The sequence below is a fragment of the Oryx dammah genome, unplaced genomic scaffold (genome assembly GCF_014754425.2).
Source record: "Oryx dammah isolate SB20612 unplaced genomic scaffold, SCBI_Odam_1.1 HiC_scaffold_24, whole genome shotgun sequence".
NCBI lineage: Eukaryota > Metazoa > Chordata > Mammalia > Artiodactyla > Bovidae > Oryx > Oryx dammah.
The window spans coordinates 33,534,038-33,559,950 of NW_024070208.1; the positions used below are offsets into that span (position 1 = coordinate 33,534,038).

The following is a 25,913-nucleotide window of genomic DNA, read 5'->3' on the forward strand; positions in this document are numbered from 1 at the left end:
AGACAACCTCAGATACAAAAGAAATACGGAAAGGTCCCCAGGGGTGGACTCACACTAAAGATTCGACCACAGTTTTTACACAGGAAACACAAATAGGACCACAGCCAACCCCTGCCTTCTCTCTTTAACTTCTCTGATTATAAATATTTTAAACTTCATGAAATGTTGGCACCAGCCCTAATGCAGTTGTTATTTATTATTCTTAAGTAGCTGTGTTTACACTCTCATGGGTTAATATACAATTACAGCTATACGGAAATAGAAACTCAGATCCCAAGTGTCATGAAAGTAAGTGAACATCATGCAACATTTTTCTTCCATTTTTCAAAAAAGGCTTCATTGCCTCCTATATTAATCTTGCATTTGTTCCCAGATTTGATCATTCAAACTTCCTATTGTGACGTGAAGCATTAGGGTTTGAAAAAACACTGAATCTATATGCTCACATGTTCAATAGTCTGCAAATAAGCATCTATTCCCTTACTGTTGCTATCTTCTGTTTCAGGGACAATAATTTATGTTTATCATGGTTTTATAAAGACAAAATAAGAACTTAAGCCTCAATCATCTGTGCATTGGCAAAACACTGTGATAACATAAGACTTCTAATTTTTCAGGCTCTAGTATATTCAAACAACACCTTTTCATTAAAACAAATAAAAGGAAAAACACACAGTGATTGACAGATGGTTTTAACTTGACGCTTGCATATTTGTGAAAGGATTGTCTTCAAGCTGGTGTATTTACTTTGGTCTTTAATGACTGGTGTGCCCAACTGAAAGGACGCCACAATGAGTACTCGCTTAGTAGGAAGAAAGGCTGGCTCTGCTCTTCTCAGATGATCCAGATGTCAGACGATGGAGTACTTGGGTGAGAGTGGCTGTCTGTCTGTCTACCTCGCTCTCTCATTTGCCAGCCTATCTGGAACTCAGCCACGGGGGACCACTGGCTGGCAGACCTCTGTCAGCTGATCAACAGCAGAAAGCAAGCCTTTCAGCAGAAGCTCTTAGCCTTCGCTGACCCAGCAAAGCTATGCAGAGAAACCTGATAACAAAGCTCTGAAATCACCAATCAGAAAACTCAAACGAAGCCCAGGCTTCCAAAATTTGGCAACTTGACTCCACCAATCTGACTTTTCTCCTGTTGACAATTCTGCTTGTAATCTAAAGGGGGACAGAATATAAATATTACATCAAGAACTCTGAGAAACAAAAGATGTCAATGTTCTTCTCTGTCTTGCATTCTCTCCCTTGTCCTGCATCCTCTCTCAAGTTCACTATGGAACCTCAGGGGCTCAAAGCAGAGAAGCCACCCTGCCCTCACAGTGGACAGATGGACCCGGAAGATGTTATGCTGGTGAAACAAATCGGTCCCAGAAGGACGACTACTGCGTGATTCCTCTTACAAGAGGCGTCTGAAACAGTCACTGCTAGAGCCCCTCCCTGGTGGCTCAGAAGGTAAAGACTTTGCCTGCAATGGCAGTTTGATCCCTGGGTCAGGAAGATTCCCTGGAGAAGGGAATGGCTACCCACTCCAGTATTCTTGCTTGAAGAATTCCATGAATAGAGGAGCCTGGCAGGCTACCATCTACTGGGTCGCAATGGAGTGGTTGACACTTTCACTTTCTTCTTTTCATAGAAATCAACAACAGAAAGGTGGTGACGGAGGGGCAAGGGGCTGTTGTCCAGTGGGTACAGACTTCCAGTAACACATGAGCAAGCTCCAGAGATCTGCTGGAGTTCATGATGAGGTCCTTGACAATCTGTCCATAGAGCTGATCTCACGCTAAGCATCCTTACTACATCAAACAAAAGAAACAAGCAAAAAAAAAACACCAGTGGGGACACAAGGAAATCTTGGGAAGTGGTGGATATGTTAATCGCCCAGATTGTGGTGATGGTGGAAAGAGTGGATACATATGTCCGGACTCTGCAAACTGCATATGCTAATTACCTGTGGTTTCTGTATACCAATTATACCTTAATAGAGCTGGAAAATACAAGCAGAAACATAGACGCCTTCAGTCTGTGGATGCAAACTGTAACCCTGATCCTTCCTATTCAAACTGGGGGACAGTGAAACTTCAGGGTGGAGCACTCCATATGATGTTCAAAGTCATCAGAGGAATCCTAGCTGTCAGATGAGGACAGGGAAGGCATCGATAATTCAGGAGGTGATAAATGAGGGAACGCATCAGATACATAGACAGGGAGAGGGAAAACATAATTTTCTTTGGGACCAATTAAGGTAAGAGCTACTTTGCATATTCTCAATCAGAAAGGCATCAGTGCTGTCAGGAGAAGTGGGATTTTTTTTTTCCAAACGAACGTTAACATGACACTTGCTTGTATTAATGAAACACGTTCTGGACGACTTTACAGGAAAAGGGAAAAAAAGGCACTTTGAGTACAAATACTATCACAAGGCAAGACCTGGGGACATAAAATATTCACGACATATTCCACATGTTTAATTGAGCTCTACTCTTGACTTTGTCCTCCACTGGTTTGTTTTTCTAGTAGGAAAGATGCCAAATATTATGAGCTTCTATTTCAGAACTTTGGACCATGGTTTGACCTAACATCACCCTGTTTCGTTTGGCAAGCAGCACTGTCAGAAATGACATGCACAGGCAGATTAATCATTCATGAAAGGGGGGAGAGGAAGAAACACAGGAAAAAACGTGAGACGTGACGTGTCTCTGGGCTCCTCTGGCATCTCCTGCCGGGCCCTGGTGGTGGAAGCAGCAGAGCAGAGGGATGGAGAAGCTGGGGAATCCTGTTACCATAATTCTTAGACTACTGCCGAAAAGGAAAAGGGCCTCCATCCTTCCCCTGCCCACTTTCTACCTGAGGTCCTATATAGACACACTGATGTGAAGATCACCAATCCAAGGGAACCCTCGTCATGTAAACCACTTTTCAGAAATGTTCAGAATAATACTATCCTTACAGATGAAAAGTGATATAACACCAATTTTATAACTAAAAATAATTTTCTTCTAGGAGATGTTTCCAACAACACAGCATATTATTATAGATCAAACCCTATTATCAAGTGTCCCCCAGTAGATATTTCTATCATGTTGTCATGCTGTAAGTACCAACTTTTCATTTGAATTACTTATACTAGATTTTCTTATAGAGGATTTTCCTGCAATCTGAATCTATACTAAAATATTTGCCCATGTTTTATCACATGTACTATTAAAAAACATCTGTCTACCAAATCACTTTGTTAGTTCTGGACACAAGCAACTAAGTTGACAGGTTAATTCACTTTTCTATTTCTCATCGGAAGGAGTTACATGTAAATAGTTGTAACAGATAACTTTTAGCTGGAGGGGAATCAAACATATCAGAAACCTCTAAAAGTCAAAAGTTGATCTCAGAATGATTAGCTTAAACTATTTCCTGCAATAGTTACTTAAGATGAAAATAGTCCATTTCTAAACATGAGTCATAGCCAAAATTATCTTTGGCTTCCAAAAGTTGAATAAAATTCTTTTTCTAAGATGAAATGTTTAGAAAGGGATTCCTTTCACTATTTCAGATTAATACTCTGAAGCCCTCAAATATGCCAGTCTCTACAACAGTTAACATAAGGAATTTTTTATACATTACAAAATCTACATCCATCTCATTTTCATTCTGGAGAAACACTAGTAAAACTGCGGGTAGAAAAACATTTCTTAAAATTTGAGCTTCTGGAAATTGTTTTCATTCAATGTGTTGCCAAAGAATCATTACATCTAAGCACTCATCTTTAGCAGAGTAACAATAAGGCCAGTTAGGACCACATAAAATTGCTGTAATCATTCAAATAATAGCATTCATGTTAGAGCTAACCAAAAAAAGAGAAAACCTGTCTAAAAATGAATTCTCCCTTAAGTGCATTTAATCAACAAATGGGCTTACATACTCTTAAGCCGTAATACAAACAACCCAAGGATAGACTTATAACTAGACAAGTTAATAATGCTCTCTGGAATAAAAGGTCCAAGGAGGAAGCTGACTTGTAACCAAACACGTAGGATGCCGAGAAATCACATCATGAAAGAAACCAAAGAAAAGTTTTATTTTTGCAAGTGTACGATTGGATCCCTACCAACATCGAGGCCAACCCAAACACTATCGGTGGTTCAATTCTAATTAGTGTGTCTGAGCTCTGCTTTGATATTATTCTTGTGGATGGCTCACAGGCTGAAGACACCCCATGCAAAATCACAGCGTCCTGAGACGTCTCAAAGTCCATCATGCCTCACTGATGGGAGAGCGGAGCTGGAAGGAGACTGAGTGGGAAGAAGCAGTTCCTTTCCCAGGGGACAGAGGCACAGACATTGGATAAGTGAGTCTGGCGCTTCAGGGAGCTCAGAAAGTGTAAGACTGAGACAGTCGTGGGAATGACACTGTCAGCAGGTAAAAATGCAGTGTGGTTCCTCCCTAGATTCTGCATATGTGTGTCCTGACACAAAATAGCCTCTCAACTGCTCCTCTTTCTAGGCGAGACTAACAAAGCCCAGCTCTGCTGCCCAAACAGAGGACAGCACGTTTATCCTGGCCAGGGGTGACCGCAGAGTGACCACTGACCACACCCAAGTCATCACTTCACTTTCCGAGGGGAAGGGCACAGACATTTTTGTAAATTTCTGTATTCCTCCCTCTTGAATCCACTATTATATTATGGAAATCAAGCATCCTTACAAAGACTGAGCTGTAACAACCTTATTCATAGTGATACTTAAACAGTGAGGGGAAAAAAAAAAACACTTCTTAACCTGAAATTCTGCAACGAGGAATAAATTAAACAACACATTTTATGTTACTATTTGCCATAAAAACTATTTATCATCTTTGCACTCCACATATTGTGGACAGTCTAACCCTCTTCCAAGAAAAGCCATTTCAACTGAAAAAGATCTACATTTAGACACTGATCACTAACAAGGCTTATCTCCAGCCTACAGGATTGGGAATGCTGTTTTCTTTCTTCTTGTTTATCTGCACTTTCTGACTTTTCTCTACAAGAAATATAAATCACTCTTGGAAAAATAAGCCCCCAAAGCTTTCAGAAACATTGGTTGTGCCCACTCTGCGCTCTCCTCTGCACTCTCTTTACTCCCATGGTACAAGGGTAGGCACATACTTGTTTATCTTTGCATCTGTCCTGAAAGACAGAAGTCTAAACACATCGGAGAAAATAAACGATGCCTTCTGAGATGCCTAATTTGCACAACCAGGGGGAATCTCTGCTGTGATGTTTTCCTTCCACTCCATCTCCTGCCCAGAGACATAGCACCATAAATCACCTCTGCCCGGGTGGCGGCACTGGAGCTGTGAGCACCCCGTGTTTGCAGAGGGCTGTGGTGGGGCCATCCACCAGCTCCCTCACAAAGCAGGCCCTGATGATTCTTTCATGACTCTCTTCCTGTCGAGATAAACTTTCAAATTTGTCAGTGTTCAAGAAGTCAAAGTGTCCCCAGACTCTCATCTGTGCCTACAAAATTGATCTCCATTTTGAAGCTCTACAAAATAAAGAGCTTCACAGAAAAAGGAAAATAAGAAAACAAGATAGATGGTCATTTTAGGTAACGGGAACAGGGAAGAGAGAACAGAGGATTCCTTCTTTCAACCCATTTTCTACACGCCTGCTATCCCTCCGTGTGTGCTTGCTAAGCCACTTCAGTCATGTCCCATTCTGTGTGACCCCATGGACTGTAGCCTGCCAGACTCCTCTGTCCATGAGATTCTCCAGACAAGAATACTGGAGTGGGTTGCCATGCCCTCCTCCAGGGAATCTTCCTGACCCAGGGATCAATCCACATCTCTTAGTCTCCTGCATTGGCAGGCAGGTTCTTTACCACTAGTGCTACCTGGGAAGCACTCTGGGGAATGATAAATTCCACAAAATTTTATGCACTTTCTGACAGAATAGGTTTAAACAAATTCTATGGGTTGAAAAATGTGTTAAAAATCAAACCTTACATTTGGTCCCAATAATAAACACAAGACGGTGGATTTTCTGGCACAGAGAACTTCATGACTCAGAAGCAGAGGTCCTCATCTCACTCACATTGTGGATAATGTCTCCTTCACTCTCTGAACCCATAAGCAAGATGATGTAATTTGTCTGAGGCTTTCATTTCCTCACTTATAAAAAATCAAGACAACACTTTTCAAGAATAACTTATGAGCCTGCAATTTCTGACCTCAGTGTCATAATCTGTCTATGTGGTTTACTCTCTCTAAAAGTTCCTTGGGTATAAAATCATACCTGTTCTGCTACGAAAAGGCCCTGGCAATGGAGAGGAGGAGTACCATCCACTGAGACAGTAAACCTGGAAAACTAGTGGGAAGACTGGCAAGGATGAGGAGATGCACAGACCAGAGGACAGTAACCAACTCAGTCACATTCCAACTCAAGGTGCCCAAGAATGTCAGTGTGAGGAACCCCAGACACAGATGGAGGAGCTCTCAGGCTGGAACTCAAGGGAGAGGTCGCATGGGACAGAAAGACTGGGGAGGTCATCTAGTTTCAACCCTGGCTATTCGTCAGAACCACCCAGAGGCTCATAAAATTCCTAGAATTCCACATTAATTATCCCGGGATAGGGCCTAGGGCTCAGGCTTTTTTTGCTTATTTTCTCTCAACAAAGATTTCATTCAAATGAATCAATAAAACTTCCATTCAACAGTCCATTTTTTCATTCAACAAACATGTCATTGCAGTGCATGAATTCTTTGGTTCATTTGTTTATATTTTTAAGTTAACATTCTCCTTGGAAGAAAAGCTATGACAAACATAGACTGTGTATTAAAAAGCAGAGACATCACTTTGCCAACAAAGGTCCGTATAGTCAAAGCTATGGTTTTTCCAGTAGTCAAGTATGGATGTGAGAGATGGACCATAAAGAAGGCCAAAGGAACGATGCTTTCAAAGTGTGGTGCTGGAGAAGACTCTTGAGAGTCTTTTGTACTGCAAGGAGATCAAACCAGTCAATCCTAAAGGAAATCAACCCTGAATATTCATGGGAAGGACATATGCTGAAACTGAAGCTCCAATACTTGGACACCTGACTGCAAAGAGCTGAGTCACTGGAAAAGACCCTGATCCTGGGAAATATTGAGGGCAAGAGGAGAAGGGGACGACAGAAGATGAAATGGTTGGATGGCATCACCAACTCGATGGACATGAGTTTGAGCAAACTCTGGGAGATAGTGAAGGCTAGGGAAGCCTGGTGTGCTATAGTCCATGGGGTCGCAAAGAGTCAGACACAACTGAGTGACTAAACAAACAGCAAAGTTAACATAAAATTAACCACGTCAAGTGTAACAGCTCAGTTCATTCACCGTGCTGTGCAGCATCACCACTGTGGAGTCTCAGAACATGTTCATCATCCCCAAAAGGAGACCCACATCCACCAGAGACTCACTCCCGATTCCTCCTCCCCCAGCCCCAGACAACCACTAAGCCACTTTCTCTCTGTGTGGATTTGCTGATTCTGAATATATCCCATGAATGGAATCCTATAATACATGGCCTTTTGTGACTGGCTTATTTTTCTGGGTATGTTTTTGAGGTTCATCCATGCTGCAACATGTATCAGTGCTTCGTTCCTTCTTATGGCTGAAAAAGCATCCATTGTATGGACAGACCACATTTTGCTTGTCCATTCATCCATTGAGCGACACTTGGGTTGTGTCCACCTTTTGGCCATTACAACTAGTGCTCCTTTGAACATGCACACACAAGTATCTGCTTGGTTACCTCTTTTTAATTCTCTTGGGTAGCTACCCAAGAGTGGAATGGCTAGGTCATATGGTGGTAATTCTATGCTTAATTTTTTAAAGAAAATGTCTTAGGCGCTCTAGATGATCCAGTGGGAAGTTAGCACTGAGAATCACTAATGGAGAAGACAAATGAGCTGTAAGAGCAGAGGGAACACATGTGTGGAAGAGATGTGGGTTGGAAATACAACAGGGCCAAAGGTGAAATCTAAAAATATGGAGTCTCAAAGCTGATGTGAAAGACTCTATGAGGGAAACACAAAACTAGGGAGAAGAGAAAGGTGTCATGGAAATAGAGGAGAATCCAATGGGTGGTGGCTCTCAACATCAGATGCTGAGGACAAATCAATAAAGAAATTGAAAGGTTATGTGTATGGCAAGATGGAGGCCTTCCTGATTTCAAGGAGGAGAGGAGTACAAGAGAAGTAAAGGAAGAGACCAGAAACAAGGATTACAAAGACACATTCATCATTTGCACTGAAGGCAAAGACCAGTTTTTCCTCTGTTCTCCTATGATGCCCAGGAACATACAGAGTGAATATCAAGCCTACAATAAACACCTTAGTGAACTATTCATTTTATATCTCAATAAATAAATGCCAACATCCCTGCCAACAACAGTAAGCTGTCATCCACACTGATCACTAAATGTACTGCTGCCCAGATGATGACTTGCCTAGGATTTTAAGCACATGAAAAAATACTGGTAACAGTTCAGTTTAGTTCAGTTGCTCAGTCATGTCCAACTCTTTGAGACCCCATAGACTGCAGCACGCCAGGCTTCCCTGTCCATCACCAATTCCCAGAGCTTGCTCAAACTCATATCCATGGAGTCGGTGATGCCATCCAACCATCTCATCCTCTGTTGTCCCCTTCTCCTCCCACCTTCAGTCTCTCCCAGCATCAGGGTCTTTTCCAGTGAGTCAGTTCTTCAAGTCAGTTGGCCAAAGTAGTGGAGCTTCAGCTTCAGCATCAGTCCTTTTCAACGAATATTCAGGACTGATTTCCTTTAAGATTGACTGGTTGGATCTCCTTGCTGTCCAAGGGACCCTCAAGTCTTCTCCAACACCACAGTTCAAAAGCATCAATTCTTCAGCGCTCAGCTTTCTTCACAGTCCAACTCTCACATCCATACATGACCACTGGAAAAACCATAGCCTTGACTAGACGGACCTTTCTTGGCAAAGTAATGTCTCTGCTTTTTAATATGCTATCTAGGTTGGTCATAGTTTTTCTTCCTAGGAGCAAGCGTTTTTTAATTTCATGGTTGCAGTGACCATCTGCAGTGATTTTGGAGCCTAAGAAAATAAAGTCTGTCAGTGTTTCCATTGTTTCCCCATCGATTTGCCACGAAGTGATGGGAACGGATGCCATGATTTTAGTATAACGATGAGTAATTAGCAAAACAGTGTGATTCCAATCTCAACAAAATCTTAAATTCTTCCATTTTCCCTCTTTCTGCTGCCTAAAATATTGCTTTAAAGTATTTATCCATTTTCACACAGCCTTTGCCAGTCTTTGAATCAATACTTCTGGAAGACAACACAAAACAATTTCAGTGAAAAATTATTTTCTGAAAAAAAATTTTTTTTCTTCTATTATTAGAGAAAAGGGTAACTTTGATAACTATTACATTTTAAAAATGAAAAGGTCAACCTTAAATGAAAGGTTAACCTTATATTTGAAGTCACATATTAAAGTTTAAATTCTCAATGAAGAGAAAGCATCTGAAAGATGTGCTTTAAAAAAAAAAAAAAAGTATGTGTTTCCCCACCCCCCCCCCTTAATCTTAAATGTGAGACCAGCCAAGAAACGTCTCCTGGAGGTAAAACTGCACCATCTCAGGTTTTTTTTTTTTCTTTCAATTAATGCTTCTATTTTCTAGACAGTAACGGCATTTAATTTGAAATTTCCTCTTCCCCTGCCAGTTCCAGGGTGAACGCCTTCCTGTGAAGCAGTGAGGGATCCAGCGAGGTGGGACACACAGAGGCTTCAGAGAGTAGCCACGGTCAGAAGGGGAAAAAGATGTTTTCCTTTGGTGTCCAGCACCTGGCAAGCAGAGCGTGAGTTCCTGTAGAGCCTGGAAGGCATTCTTGCTCTCCCCTGAGAAACCCAAACAGGCTCGTTTCACTTTCCCTTTGAGAAACCATGAAGTTAGAGCACATGTGCTGGGACTTACAGTCTACCAGATTGTCCTTGTTGTTTCTGGTGGTTTCTGGTGTGTCTCTGCTCACCATGGCGGCGGGGTGATGGCACCCTGGCCATCGTGGCAGTTGCTGGGGATGGTGACATTCTCACCGTGACCTCCGGCTCCGCGTGAGACAGTGAGTGACGCCCTCGGGTGGTGACACCTCACAGACACCACAGTGTGCCTGCCAAGAGACCCTGGCTCTGATCACTTTTACCTTCTCAGAAGACAGTAAAGAAAACAAAAATGCAAAACGCACTGATTGCCTTCCACAAAATCTGTGAACGAACAGTAGAATCTGTATTGTTGTCTTGCTTCCCCCCACCTAACCCCCGCCACCAAAAGTTCACCCTTAGAACTCCTGCATGTTCTTTTACATAAATGAAGGACACGGCCAAGTCAGAGCATGAGCCTGGGGCAGCCTGGCACCTACCTGCAACAGATGACCGCCTTGCACGAGAGGGCCAGGTCCAGGAAGCTCCTCCGGACCTCGAAGGACAGCGCATACTTGAGGGTGTGGCCATCGATGATGAGGGCCGCGTCGTTCTCCTTGCCCAGCAGACTCCCGAGGTCCGCGCAGTGCTGGGTGATGGCTGCCCGGGTGGCCTGAGACAAGGTGGTGGGGGGGGAGGGGGAGGCAGGGTGTTACATCTCAGTGTAGCAGAGGCAGAAGCTTTTAAACAGCAGAAAAAAGACCCAGAAATCCAAACTAAGTTCCTTAAAATGAAAACATGCCCGCTATAATGTAAAACATACAAACAGAGCTCAACTTGGCCTATTGATGCATTGATATTACAACAGACCACAGCCTAGGTCTGTGCCATGGGTGAAAACATCCCCATAGTGATATTTACAATAACCTACTGTGGTTGCCATCTTCAGCTGATCTAGCATATCCGAATTCTTTTCCATTGGAACTTTAATTGCTAAGGTTCTTGTGACTATCTCTCTCTCCCCTCCTTTACCTACATACACATTATTCTTGGTGTTCCTAGAGCAGGAAATTCCATAAATACAAATGTTTTTTTTTGGGGGGGTGAGGCTGATAACGTTGTCAAGAACTTCTCAGTTTACACAAGGTAATCTTCAAAGCATGCAAAAGAAATTAGAGGATATAAGAATAACACAAAAGGTCTCTTTCTTTTCTTTGCTGAGATCTGCAGATTAAACCATTTTTCTCCATGGATCATTGGAGTAAGAAACAAATAGATAATTTTTTTTATGTTACAAAAAGTATTCAACCAAATTAAATCACCAGTACCTTTTAAAACGTTACTACCAGCCTGAGTAAGTGTTTTAGTGTGATATCTGTTATCAGATGGAATTAAAGCATAGAACCATTTTTTTAAACTTTTTATTTAGTATTGGAATATAGCCAATTAACGATGTCGTGAATTTTAGATGGACAGCAAAAGGACTCAGCCATGCCCGTACATGTATCTATTCTCCCCCAAACTCCTCTCTCATCCAGGTTGCCGCATAACTATTGAGCCGAATTCTCTGTGCTATATGGCAGCTCCTTGCTGATAACTCATTTTAAACAGAAAAAGTGTGTATATGTCCAACCCAAACTCTCTAACTATTCCTTCCCCCCATCCTTGCCCTCCAGCAACCATAAGTTCATTATAGAACCATTTTTAAGATAAAAAGGATGTTCTGATATTCCTAGGGAATTCATGATTACGAATAGGATATCCAGTTCAAATATAAGAAGATATTTTGGGCTCATAATAAAAACCTGCTTTAAATTAATCAGGGAAGCACACCAGTCAGCTAAAATTACTCTGGACAACTGTCCTTCGGCTATTAAGTGACATATACATACATTTGTCATCTGATAACGTAAAGTACAGTTAAGAAACATGTAGAATGAACTGAAATTCTTCTTCCCCTCGGTAAACTGAGGATCAGCTACCATCACAAGGTGAGAAGCAAGTTCTACTGTCTGACTGCTCAGCTTTCCTTCTCAACAGGAGGCTGTCAATACCAAAAAGACTTTGCTGTGCAGCAGAAACTAACCACACTGTAAAGCAACTATACTCCAGTAGAAATTAATTTCAAAAAAGATGCATCTAAGGCACAATTGTCATTCTATGGTCAAGTGGCCTGGGGTCTGGTCCCAATTCTCCCCTTATTGCCTCTGTGACCTTGGGTAAGATGCAAAACCTCTTTAAATAGCAGTTTCCTCAAAGTGTAAAATGGAGCTAAGAATACTCACTTCATAGAGCCTTTCTTATGAAAAATGAGCTTCTCAGTGTAACCTACTTGGCATGTAACAGGCATCCAGTCAAACCCATTCCTCTTCCTGTTACTATTTATTCAATAAGAACTTCCCACATCAAGGAAAACACACATCTCTGGCACTTCAGGCAGTGAATATATGCCATCTGTGACAAGACCTGCTTTGTCAATGCAGTAATAGAGGAAGTCATAAAATAATGCTCTAAGAAAAAAAGTTAAATGGACTCTTACTAAAAATAAAAATAAAGGACACTTTATGCTTCTTACTGTTGGTGAGTTGGGTAATTCTGAATTTCAAACAAAACATCTATGTTTACTTTATCTCTGCCAACAGCCTGTCCTTCAGAATTTGGGTAGAGAAGGCAATTTCAACCACTTAGGGAAACTCCAGCCAGGCAGCCTGGGGATGTCTTCAGGGGAACTCAGACAGGTCCAGGCAATTCCGGAGGGCGTGCCTGCCGGGGTCAGCGCACAGTGGCCAGAGCACCCTCCTGGGAAACTTCTCACCACAGCGATGAGACTGGGTTTGCAGATGTGGTCCACGGAGGTTCAGGCATGAATGGGGGTGGGCCCAGAAGAAGTCTGAGCAAAGGGCGCATGATGGCAGAAATGTGCTGATAAAATATGCTCCAGGGTTACCAAGGCTGCTCCCCTGGAATCATACCCTGAAGTGACAGTTAGTCACTCAGTCGTGTCCGACTCTGTATGAACCCATGGACTGTAGCCTGCCAGGCTCCTCTGTCCATGGGATTCTCCAGGCAAGAACACTGGGGTGGGTTGTCATGGCCTTCTCTGGGGCATCTTCCTGACCCAGAGATTGAAGGCAGGTGTCCTGCATTGCAGGCGGATTCTTTAAAGACAGAGCCAGCAGAGAAGCCCTTCATACCCCAGCCCCTCCCTCAGATGTCAATCAATTGCTCTTATCTAAATTTTAGGAAGAAGCTGCAGAGAATAAAACTGGTTAAAACCAACTAGGCCCAAGATGGTATGGGCCAAAAATGTCAACTGCCGTGTCAGTAAATAAAGGGTGTTGCAGTCATCAAACCATCAGCCACTGCCCCTGACTATGTACCCTTGGGGGTTCAAGATGGAGAAAAGTAGGACAGTAGCCTGAGATAAGATGCACAAAGGACAGAATTCAATGAGCCCATAACAACCCCACTGTGCCCTTTAGGAGAAGAGACAGGAGAACTTCTTCTGTTTCCCTTCCCCTCTCAACCCTTATGAAGACAAACCAGGAAGAAAGCCCGCATCAGACACTGGGTCTACTCCTGGGTCCTGGTCTTCCAGCTTTCACAAGCATGAGGAGAGAGTTCCTGTTGTCTAGTCCACCAGACTATGTACTTTTGTGACAGCAGCCTGAGCTAGGACAGGTCACTCGGTGAATTCACGCGCGATGCAACACTCTTCTTGGAGTAGTGCACACAGAGATGAAAGGACCATGGGGACACGGTCACTGAACAAGCAACAACCCATCAAATTTCCTGTCTGGAATGAGCCTTCTACTCCAGTGTGGCAACGGCAGTGTCAGATACGTGCAACACGGGAGACAAGGCCAAGAATACATGGAATACACGGAATTGGGGTGAGCAGGGCATGGCCACTGGGGCGGGTGGTGCCCATTGGCTATGCTGAACTACACCCTGTAAAAACAGGGCCACCAAGGTCTCCACTTGCAGTAAGAACACTAAATGTTACTAAAAAATATTTTTTAAAAAAGAGATTTCACGTTCATATTCCATTGACTGGGCAATTTCTCATATACTGGTAAAGAGTGCAGTACATTAACAAATACAAGTTTCCCCATGAATAAAAAGGGTTCAACTAAGCAGTTACATGAGTCAGACCTATTACCATCAACCAACTAAGATGTGGTTACTCGAGTACTTACTATGCTCTGGGGGAATATATACCCCCAGAAGTCCTACTATACCATCAGGGTAGCAAATACACACACAGAGGAGTAAATAAAAACCTAATATTCTTATGGGCAGAGTATAGGTCTGTAGGTCTCACCAACATCCTGCCCCAGCCAGCTCTGGCTCATCTTTGAGTCTGGCTGGAACTGTACTCAATTGTAAATTCGATGAAGGCAAAAACTTCCTTTGCCAAACTCGGATCATGTGAGCCCAGAGCAGGTGCCCAGTAAATGTGCTGACTTTGTAAATGAATGAAAGTGTCTCAGCTAATCCTTCAGTGTAGTATCTTTAAGAGATTATTTATAGGTCTCGGAGGCATTTGTTTGTCTGGAAGACGTGAGCTATCCAGCCTTCCTGGTACATTTGACATTATATTTCCTTAAAAATGACTGTTTCTTCATGAGTTTGCTTTCTATGACTATGGGTCTATTTCTGTTTTATAAATTGGTTCATTTATAATTTGTATCATTTTTTTGGATTCCACGTATTTATTGTTGTTCAGTAGCTCAGTGGTGTCTGACTCTTTGCGACCCCATGGACGTACATAAATGATATCAATGGTGTTTGTCTTTGACTTACTTCACTTAGTATAATAATTTCTAGATCCAACCATATTGCTACAAATGACATTCTTTCATTTTTTTAAGAATGCCACTAGATTTAACACTTCTCAGTAAAATCTATAAAATGTATGGAAAATAATACCAAATGTAAAAGAGATAAGGGTATAACTCACCTTCTCTAATTTGATAAGAATATTTGCAAACCAATTAAAACACAATTTATATTTCCAGGTTTGAAAAAAAAAGACTGGTTCTTGATTCACCTTCCTCCTCCTATCCTAGCCTTTTTGTCTTCAACGTTTTCTACACTTAACCTCCCTCGTCACCTGTTCTCCCCTCATTTCATCGGCTCAGAATCACACCTGTGCCCTTGAGATTAAAAACCTTTCCTACCTCTAAGCCCCCTCCAGACCCATCCTTCCAACTCCACCCTTGACTTGTCTCCAGTCTCTACTTTGGTTTTAATTCCTAGGCTTTCAATGCCCACTCAGCAATAATCTTTGATCAAACCCAGACTAGCTCGGCTCACCACACATGTGTGGCAGAATATAGGTCCCTTCTGTGTAATTCTGGAGCAAGCCAATTGGAGGTATTACTATCACAAACAGTTCCTTATTCTCAAATGGACTATGATTCAAAAGTCTATTTGTAAGTTAGTTATAGGGCACTTAGAATCCATTTTCCCAAAGGAACGATGTTACAAATTGTGGTTGGATCCCAGGGCCTGTTAATACCTATTTAGCCTAGTTGCTAAAATTTATACTACACTCTCTTATTTTAATAAAAAACCAATTACAGAAAGTTACAATAGACTTGGCTGTTACAAGGGGCATAGGGAATTGGGGCTGGGGTTTCATTGCCTGAAAGATGCGAAACATTCTGAAATCCTTCGTTAGAATTTGCCTTTTAGGCATCGCTATGAAAAATTACATTTCCAGCTTTTCATACACATTCTCAATTTCCCTTCACAATTAAAAGTACACAAGACTTAAAGCTAAAAGTGGGCAACTCTGAGTAAAGCTTGATCCCTGAATCACACCAGACACTTTTACCCCGACATGCTGTACAATGAACCCTGCACTTCTTATCAGTAAAGTCAGTGCTTGCCTCTGCCTTTCCGGGTTTTTAAATATAATTAGATAAACAACATAGACAGCGCTACCCTGTGATCTCAGGAAATGGTTCTCCTCTGCAGATTCACAGATCAGATGTTCATCAGATGGCCCCTGAGCACAGCTGAAGTGCACCCTGCTCAGCCTACAGGCAGATGAGATCTGGAAGGTGGTGCTACTGTTCTGACTTTAGATTTAATAAACCAGGAGAGACAACCATTTCTAGACCCTGGATGCATGACCACCAGTCTGCAGATAGCAGGAATCTTTTCTCAAAATTAAACAGTGCACCAGCACTGAACTCTGTCCAAGCGGGTCACTCTCCCCTTCCCTGACCTTGGCAGTGTCCTAAGGAATGTCTGAGATTGCCCTGCTAGCAGCAGCTGCCTCAGCTCCACTTTGATCTTCTGTAAATTCCAACGCGCTCAGAGCTGACGATGCTGAAAAGCCCTGATGGCTTGAGTTTCAGGGGCGGCCACTCAGTCAAATCACACTCAACAACTTGCACAGCCTTCATGTTCAAGGGCTAACCACCTTCTGAGGGAACATTGGGCTCGCGAGCCTCTTAGGCTCGAGGTCATCCTATGGCCCAAGGGTTCAAGAGAAGAGGAATCTGTTAGATGCGTAACATTTCAAAGACTTCCTATAACACAACTAATTTCAGGGAAAATGGCATGATATATCACAGGCATGAAGCAAACATCCTCAAGAGATCACGTGGTCTCTTGTTATTAATACAAACACAGGTGCCTGTCCGGTATCCTCACATCACCTTTTACCCCATCCCCCACTCCCATCAGGCCCTTCCCTGCACCGGCCATCTCCACCTCCTGTAGAATGCTTGCATTTCTGATTTAAAAAAAATTAATCTCAGAGTCAACCAACCCAATTTACTAAATTTGCACAAGCACAAAAGCCTATCCAGAGGTTTGTTTGGTTTGGTTTTGTTAATCAGCTTCGTTGGGTTATAATTAACAAAAAATTGAGCCACTTTAAGTGTACAATTCAATGAGTTTTGCCAAAAGAATACAAATGGACTTCAAGACATAAAACTAAATGAAGTGGAATCATTCAAGTAGTGCACAGGGATATTTTTGTGTAGGGTAATAACAACAGGGCTTCCCTGCTGGCTCAGTGGTAAAGAATTCACCTGCCAATGCAGGAGACGTGGGTTTGATCCCTGGGTTGGGAAGATCTCCTGGAGATGGAAATGGCAACCCACTCCAGTGTTCTTGCCTGGGAAATCCCATGGACAGAGGAGCCTGGTGGGCTACAGTCCACGGGGTCTCAAACAGTTGGACACAACTGAGTGACTAAACAAGAATCTCTCTACAGGCTGGTCATGTAACCTCTTCTACCATTAAAATACAGATCTCCATCACTCCAAAATGTCTCCATCCAACATTCCACAGGCAATTTCATCCCTTCCTCTGCCAGCCTTTGGCCACTTCTGCTACTACAGTTTTCCTTTTCTAGAAAGCCATATAAATAGAATCAGAGGTTAGTCATTTCTGTCTCACCTATCCATTCAGCCTAATCTTTTGAGAGCTGTCCAATATTTATGCACTCACCAATAGCGTATTCCTTTTTGTTTCCAAGTGGTATTCCAATGTATGACTACACCACAATCTTTCACTCACCTGTTGTTACACACAGGGATTGTTTCTAGTTTTAGGATATTCTGAATTTAATTCTACTATAAATACTTGTATACTAGTCTTTGTGTGGACATACATTTTTATTTTTATTTTTGGTAGATTCCCAAACTGGAATTACTCTGTCTTACCATCTATGCAGATACGTACAGAACACACACATGTTTACTTTATGGAAACTGAGAATCTTTTCCAAAGTTGTTGTATCATTTTGCCTTCTCACCAGTCCCAGCTGAGCTTTCTAACTACGCCTCATCCTTGTGCACACTGACACCATCCGTCTTGCTAATGTCAGCCATTCTAATGGACAGGTTAGTATTAGATTTAGTAGTTTTCATCTGCATTTCTCAAATGACTAACAGTTTGAAATACCTTTGGATGCTTAAAGAATTAAACAGACTTCTATTTGCTGGAATTCATGACATGCAACAAAGTGCAGTGGAATAATTCACGTAATACATGCAGGACATTATGTAGGGTGATGTGCTCAGATGGTAAAGAATCCACCTGCAATGCAGGAGACCCGGCTTTGATCCCTGGGTCAGGAAGATCCCCTGGAGAAGCAACTAGCAACCCACTCCAGGATTCTTGCCTGGAGAGTTGGACAGAGAAGCCTGGCGGGTTACAGTCCATGGGGTCACAAAGAGTGGGACATGATTGAGTAACTATCACTGACTGACTAACAACAGCTATGTACATGGGCTAGCACCAAGAACCTCTCTTCAAGGCTGGAACACTCTATTTTTTCAGGTTCTTCTTTTCTTTTTACATTTTTTTTTTTTTGCTAGATGATATGGTAATTTATTTTTTTTATTCAAGTATTTTGTTTTATTTCCATGTTCTGTTTATGTGTTGCTTTTCATTTTTTATTTTTATTTTTTTTAATTTATTTTTTATTTTACTTTACAATTCTGTATTGGTTTTGCCATACATTGACATGAATCCACCACAGGTGTACATGCGTTCCATCCACAAAGATCCATGACTTCCTGAAAAGGCAGCCCCAGCAGTGTTAGAAAAGAGATCCAGCAGGTGAGGCATGTGAAAAACCGGCAGCAGCCACTCACCCACAAGTATCATTATAAGAAAGAGACCATCTATTCACTGAGGCTTCAAAGCCTAGAAAGGTTGAAAACTATCAGTCTCCACTATTTATTGAAAGAAAATTCAACAGTTGTGACACAGTTCACATCACTGAGGTTAAAAAACTCCCTGAAAATATGTACTTCCTTTTACTTCTCAAAGGATATTAAGTAGCAACCCAAATATGCTTAATTTATTTTCTTCCAAAAAACTAGATTTTGGTTTTAGCACCAGGAATCCTTTTATAGCCTGAACAGATATGTTTCTTGCATAACTGTATATAGTGAAGTGAAAGTTGCTCACTCTTTGCAACCCCATGGACTACACAGTTCATGGAATTTTCCTGGCCAGAATACTGGAATGGGTAACCATTTTCTTCTCCAGGGGAATCTCCCCAAACCAGGGATTGAACCCAGGTATCCCGCATTGCAGGTGGATTCTTTACCAGCTGAGCCACAAGGGAGATCTCAGAAATAATGTAGATGCATGAAAAAGCATTTGGTATTTGAACTTTGATTATGGATCCTTTTGGCAATTTTGGAGAAAAGAGATAACCTTTTTCTTTAAGAAATGACTTCAAAGCATGACCCTCTTGCAAGAAGAATGTGACCTCGGCATTTGTGAGTGATCACTCAGCTGTGTAGCAAACGACCCTCTATAATTCCATGCAACAGTTGCTTCTCACACATCTGTCCAGATTGGGTCTCAGGAAGTAGCTGTCTATTTTAGGGACATAGTGAATCATATTTACAATCATCACAATAGATAAACAACAAGGTCCTACTGTAGAGCACAGGGAACTACATCCAATGTCCTGTGATAAACCATATTGGAAGAGAATATGACAAGAACATATGTGTGTGTCACTGAGTCACTTGGCTATACAACAAAAAGTAACACAACATTGTAAATCAATTATTAATAAAATAAATTTTAATAAAATTAAATTTATTATAAATAAAGTATATTTATTATAAATTATAAATAAATTATATTTATTATAATATAAAATTATATTTATTATAAATAAATTTTAATAAAATTAAAAATAAAAAGATAACTCACACATAAATACAACAGAAAAAAAAGATGTAAGTATTGTCAGTGATTTTGAAAGAGTCACAAATAACACATTTATCACTAAAGTACCTCCGGGACTCCAAAATTTCCTGGGCCTTATCCTCCTCCCCGACCACACACACCGAAAAAATAAAAACCACTCACCAGGAATAATTTTACTCTCCACATAACAACCTCAGCTTAATTGCTTAATTTCCTTACCTTCGCAGATTTACATTTTAAACTTATAATCTATCTATGATATAGTCATTGAACTTAACTATTTCTAAAGTTACCTTGGTTCTTGGAGAAATTATAAAGTGCCCAAAGCAAATACAATGGTGACTGAACTGAGAAATGCAAAAAGAAAAGTATTACAGAAAAAGTTGGTAGAGTATTTCTAATGAACTGTGTGATTAACTACATCAGGTAAACTTTGGCAAAGGAAGACAGTGCTATTAATCTCACATAGGAAAGATAACATACCTCAACAAAGACCTACTGTACAACACAGGGAATTACAGTCAATATTTTGTAATAATCTATAAGGGGAAAGAATCTGAAAAAGAATCTAGAAAATATATTCTTCTCTCTCTCGCTCTCTCTCTCCATATATATATATTCTAGATTCTTTTTCAGATTCTTTTCCCTTATAGATTACTATAAAATATTGAATATAGCATATATATTAAATTCATAAGTCTAGGTATTTCTGGGCATGTGTGTGTGCTTGGTGCATGCTCAGTCACGTCCGACTCTGCAACCCCATGGACTGTAGCCCACCAGGTCCCTCTGTCTATGGGATTTCCCAGGCAAGAATATTGGAGTGGGTTACCATTTCCTCCTCCAGGGGATCTTCCTGAGTCTCCTGTGTCTCCTGCACTGACAGGCAGATTCTGTACCACTGAGCCATCTGGGAAGCCCAACATACACCCATACATACATGTGTATGTTTAACTGACACTTTGCTGTACAGCTGAAACTAATGCAACATTGTAAATCAACTATACTTCAATTAAAAAACAGATAAAATACCAATTACAAACTAAAGGCCTAATTTGCTCCTCATCTGTCATGTCCTCATGCAGAGCACACTGCAACTACTACAAAATCATCTTAGTTCTTGAACCACTGATTTGTTGTATGATGAGACCAGATTCTTTAAAAACACAGGCTAACTTTTAAAATAAACGTTAATGATGCCATGTAAAAAATGATCATAACATTAGTTAATTTCCTGACGTTGGAGATTTAAGCTTTTAACGTTAATATTTCGATGATATGGCCTTTGCACTTCCTACTTCTAAAGGCTTCTGGACTCTGAGAGGAATTATAATGTGTCCAGACTGTGTTTAGACTTGTGTGAGCAACAGAGAGGGTAAAAAAAAATTTTCTGAAAGAGAAACAGTGAAGGCAGACCATAAAAATGATCTGTGTGTGGCGTGTGTGGCAGCTGCAGGCTGTACAAGCAGGCAGTGGAGAGTGTCACCCACAGGAAGAAGAAGGGACCGTGGGCTCTCATGTGGGGGCACTGAGGCAGGAGCACAGAAGGAGGAGGACTGGTCCTGGCTGCCAACCAGAGCTGACTCACCCCGGCCCGTTTCTGCAAAGAGTCTGCCCACAGGTCCTCTGCACTTCTCAAATCAGCAGTCGTTGGGAGAAGAATCCGTCACATAAGAGGAGAGGCCAGCTGTCCACAAACCCTCAGCTCTGTTAGGAAAAATCTCATGTCTTCGTGACACTGCTGCACACTTAAACATTTTCTAAGCGACAGTCTCCGGTCAGAAAAGCCAGGGATGTACTCCACGGCATACGCATTTGAAAAATGAAAAAATAAAACCAAATAAATCAGTAAAGAGTGTAGGAAAGGTCGCGTTTCCACAGGTGACGTCTTCCCTGGACTGATGCCTTCCCCACGGCCTTTTTCTGAGCCTGACCTGCAGAGTATGCTCCAACCTTTCCTTAGCGACCGGAGAGCTTAGGGAAGGGAGCCGTGGGTGGGGAGCAGAAGACCAGTCCAGGCGCTGGGCCAACAGCCACAAAGGGTGAGGCTGGGCTAGGGAAGTGCGGGATTGGAGACTTCTCTGGAGCAGAAGTACCAGGGGTTTGGTAACAAAGTAAGGCTGTAGGAGGGGCCGTCACCTCCAACAATAGCTAGACCACCTTCATGGAGCTGGGGGTGGCTGGAGGGATTGGGGGAGGGCAGGACAGATGGACACAGAGTTTGACTTCTGAGCCTCTTAATTAAACAAAGGGCACTGATCCATCTTTCTCAGATGCAGTTCAAAGCCTAATAAACTCCTCCAAGATGATTTTTAAAGGCTTAATTTATTCGTTGAACAATTATTCCTTGAACAATTTATTCTTTGAATAAGCCCAAAGACCCACATGGGCTCAAATTCACAAGGTATCTGAGCTACACCCCAGAAGAAAAGAAAAATACCAACACCAGAAATAAGTGTGAAATGATGATATGCAGAAGACCAGAGTGTCCCTAGTGCTTGAAAACTATGTAGAAAATTTTTTAAAGAGTAGCAGCTCTTCCCTCCAGACCCACATTTAATAGGTTCTAAATCCAGGCTGGATTTGACCTTTACTTTAAATACATTTTCTTACAGAGAAGGGAAGAAAACATTGATTCATCCAAGACTCCTGAACGACCTACTGTTCACATGACTTGAAATAATGTCTGCTTTAAATCAGAATTCTTGAGACACAGAAATAAATATACCAAGAGGGTTCTAATTCTGGGCTTTCACCAACTGATTATTTTCATTCACAACAGAGGACGAATTTGATATGGCCTTTCCAGAAGACAGCCCTTGACCACAGAGAGGAACGTGGGGAGGAACTGATCACACCACTGCCAGCCAGCCTCAGGCTGTAGCCAGTCGCGAGATCAACACTTTCAAGAGAACAAATAGAAGAAGTATGTGAAATGGAGAGGATTTTGCTTGTGTTAATTCAGCAACATTTGGGGAAGAAGGGAAACCTACGAGCAAAAAATCTTTCCAGTAAGATCAAAAGCAGCGAAACCGGGGTCATTCAATACCAGGACTGTTCACTCAGTCAGTGTGAAGCATATAAGCTTCCCACCCTGATAAACGCAGTCATTAAGATCAACGGCACCAATGAACAGACTAATAAAGCAGTTGATCTGTAATCCTGGCCCTTAGCCTTCCTAGTCTGTCCTTCAGCAGTTTTATTTCCTTTCGTGAATGTTGTTTCAACTCTTCATTTTCAACTTTCTCTTTTTTGGCCACACTGCTTGGCATGCGGGATCTTAGTACCCCAACCAAGGATCGAACCCACGCCCCCTGGACTGAACTGCGAGGGAAGTCCCCTCAACTGTTCATTTTAAACCACTACCAGAAGATAGCTGGAGAGATAAATACAAATACAACTGATCCTTGAACAGCATGGGTTTTGAACTGTGTGGGTTCACTTATACGGAGTTTTAAACACTTAATAGGGTTTCCAATAAATGTAGTGCCTATATTTTCATTTTATAGATCTTTAAATTAACTAACTGGGGAAAAATTTTGATATTGTTAGAGATCACAAAATGTGAAATCAGAAAAAGGAGGCTTTGAGTCTACCCCAAACGTTTCAGCTTTGTACATTCGAATGAGTCAACCATTCCTTTGTGGTTGAGGCAGAGATAGTAGAATATAGATCTTCAACTACTCAGGGGTGGTGCCCCAACCCCTGCTCTAATAACGGATCAAGGGTCAACTGAATAAACTAAATAAAAATCTGCCTGCCTACTGGCTTTTGGTTGGGAAGAACTTGAAAATGTGCTTTGGGAGATCATTTATCTGCACACAAATGTATCTACGGGCAGATAAATGACCTCAGGGCACCAGGCAGGTTATAAAAGTATAGCTGACACTGAGGAGCGTTGGGGTCTGTGGCCAATTACAAAGTGCCACCCACCAGCACGGACAAGATGTTTGGAGGGCGTCGCCGACTCAATGGACACGAGTTTGAGCAAACTCTGGGAAACAGTGAAGGACGGGGAAGCCTTGAGTGCTGCAGTCCACGGGGTCACAACTGAGCAACTAAACAAGAGCAGCAGCAAACCAATCCGCACATGTGAATCCTCAGAGCAGGCCCCACAGCCTGAGGACTTCGGGGAAAGACATCATGCAGTTGAGAACTAACCAGGCCCAGCACTCCTCAGGTGTAATGGGATCGGTCACCCTGCAGAAACCCACCAGTTGATGGCTTTGCCAAGAAACTGAGCAGAGGGCACAGGTCTCGTCACCAGCCGTGCACCTCGTGCAGAGAAAATAATCCCAATAAAGAAGGGAGGAAATGAGTCTCTATGATTTTCAAGAGTTTTCACAACAGATGAAGAGAACTGGGGCCAATTAAAGCAGCAGCACAAGTAAGGAAACCGGTGGCTGGGGAGTGTGCCAGGCGGCTCGGCCACTCCAGCTGGAGGGTGCATGGGGTCCCAGGGCCAGGCTGTGGCCTGGTCACCCCCCCTCAGAGCTGTGAGGTGTCTGGGGAGGAGCAGGGATGGAGGGTCCAGTTTACCACAGACCCATGGGGAAGGGGCAAGGCCAACTGGGGACTCCAGAAGCCCCTACCCCCAGGCTGCCCACATCTTCATGAAAACCGCCATGGCACTTCTTACTGCCACATTGTCTGGGTCACAGAGAACATCAATCACGAGTTGTTCCCCCGACATTAGTGTTCCTGCAGCTACAGTTACACACACAGTTATAAGCAGAAGCCGACACGTGTTCATCTTGCTTCTATGTGACATGGTTTGCTTCTCAGCATCAGCCAAGGACCAGAGTGTTCTTCTGGGCTTGGATTATGGTCCAGCACGCTCACTAGAGACTTGGCCTGTATTAGTCTCACAGACCACATGGCCAGCCAACAACCCACAGCTGTCCCCTCACCCTCTCTGTTCTGAAAGGTGCATGGAAGGGAAAAGGCCCTGAGGTTGCCCTTGTCTCCTGCCATCTCAGAACACTGTTTTCACACACTTCCAATTCTTGAGGACCCAGGTGCTTAGTCTTGGTGAGATGAGGAGGAGGGAGATAAAAAGAAAAGGAATGGAATGGCCAATCTATGAAGGGAAAGCAGGGCCGTCCACAGTTCCTACCAGGACCACATCTCTTCTTCCACTGGGAGAAACTACTGTTTCTGGAGCTGCCCTGGAAACTTCGAGAAGGGCTCCCCGCTGCTTCCTTCCCAGCCAGAGGGGCTTTGCCAGGAGCCCACGGTGGCCAGGATGGCAAGAATGCACACAGGTCAGGTTGCTAACCCAAAGTCACACACCTGTCCATCTCTGCAGTAGCCACAGCTTGGAAACTTAAAGAAAACACGAGTGAGGGGAACACAAATATTTCATGCTACATCCAATATGCGACGAAGCTTTTAACATGTCAGCGTTTAGTCCTTCATTGGAAGGACTGATGGTGAAGCTGAAACTCCAGTACTCTGGCCACCTGATGAATAACGGACTCACTGGAAAAGACCCTGATGCTGGGAAAGATTGCAAGTGGGAGGAGAAGGGAATGACAGAAAATGAGATGGTTGGATGGCATCACCAGCTCGATGGACATGAGTCTGGGTAAACTCAGGGAGTTGGCGATGGACAGGAAGGCCTGGCATGCTGCAGTCCATGGGGTCACAAAGAGCCGGACACAACTGAGTGACTGAACTGAACTGAATTCAGGCCAAGCTCACCTTCCAACATGGCAGCTCTAAGAGAATGGACGGAAGACAGAGGTTCTCTTGTGTCTGGAGTCACAGGACACATAGACAACCAGCCTGCAATGCCTCTGCCACCCTCAGACCCTGGATCTTGGGACGTCCAGCTGCCTGAACACAGATATTTCCTTTTATTTTCCAGTTTCTTAACTTAAAGACTCTGTTCTCCAGAAAGCCCATCTAGAATTCCCAGTGTTCCTGGAGGCCCTTGTAAAGAATCAGTCACTTTAAAACCAACTGTTTCCAAGACTTGCAGTTGCCAAGAGGGAAACAGGGAGGGTAATGGACTGGGAGTCTGGAGTTAGCAGATACAAACCAGCTTATACAAGATGGATAAACAGCAAGGTCCTACTGTATAGCACAGGAAACTATATTCAACAGTCTGTGATAAACCAGGATAGAAAAGAACAAAAGAATGTAAACGTGTGTATAACCGAGTCACTCTGCTGTACAGCAGAAAGTAACACAACACTGTAAAATCAACTGTTGTTGTTTGTTATTCAGTCGCTAAGTCATGTGACTCTTTGCGACCCCATGGACTGCAGCATGCCAGGCTTCCCTGTCCATCACCATCTC

At 42.6% G+C, this 25,913-nt stretch overlaps 1 protein-coding gene across 1 annotated transcript in view; it reads right to left on the minus strand.

Annotated features, from left to right (window-relative positions):
- Positions 1–25,913, minus strand: part of LOC120882942 (phospholipid-transporting ATPase IB) — a 401,559-nt gene that overhangs the window by 243,838 nt on the left and 131,808 nt on the right. The window contains exon 24 of the mRNA XM_040266775.1: positions 10,409–10,581. Coding sequence (XP_040122709.1) covers positions 10,409–10,581 — 173 coding nt within the window. The remainder of the gene's footprint in view (positions 1–10,408; positions 10,582–25,913) is intronic.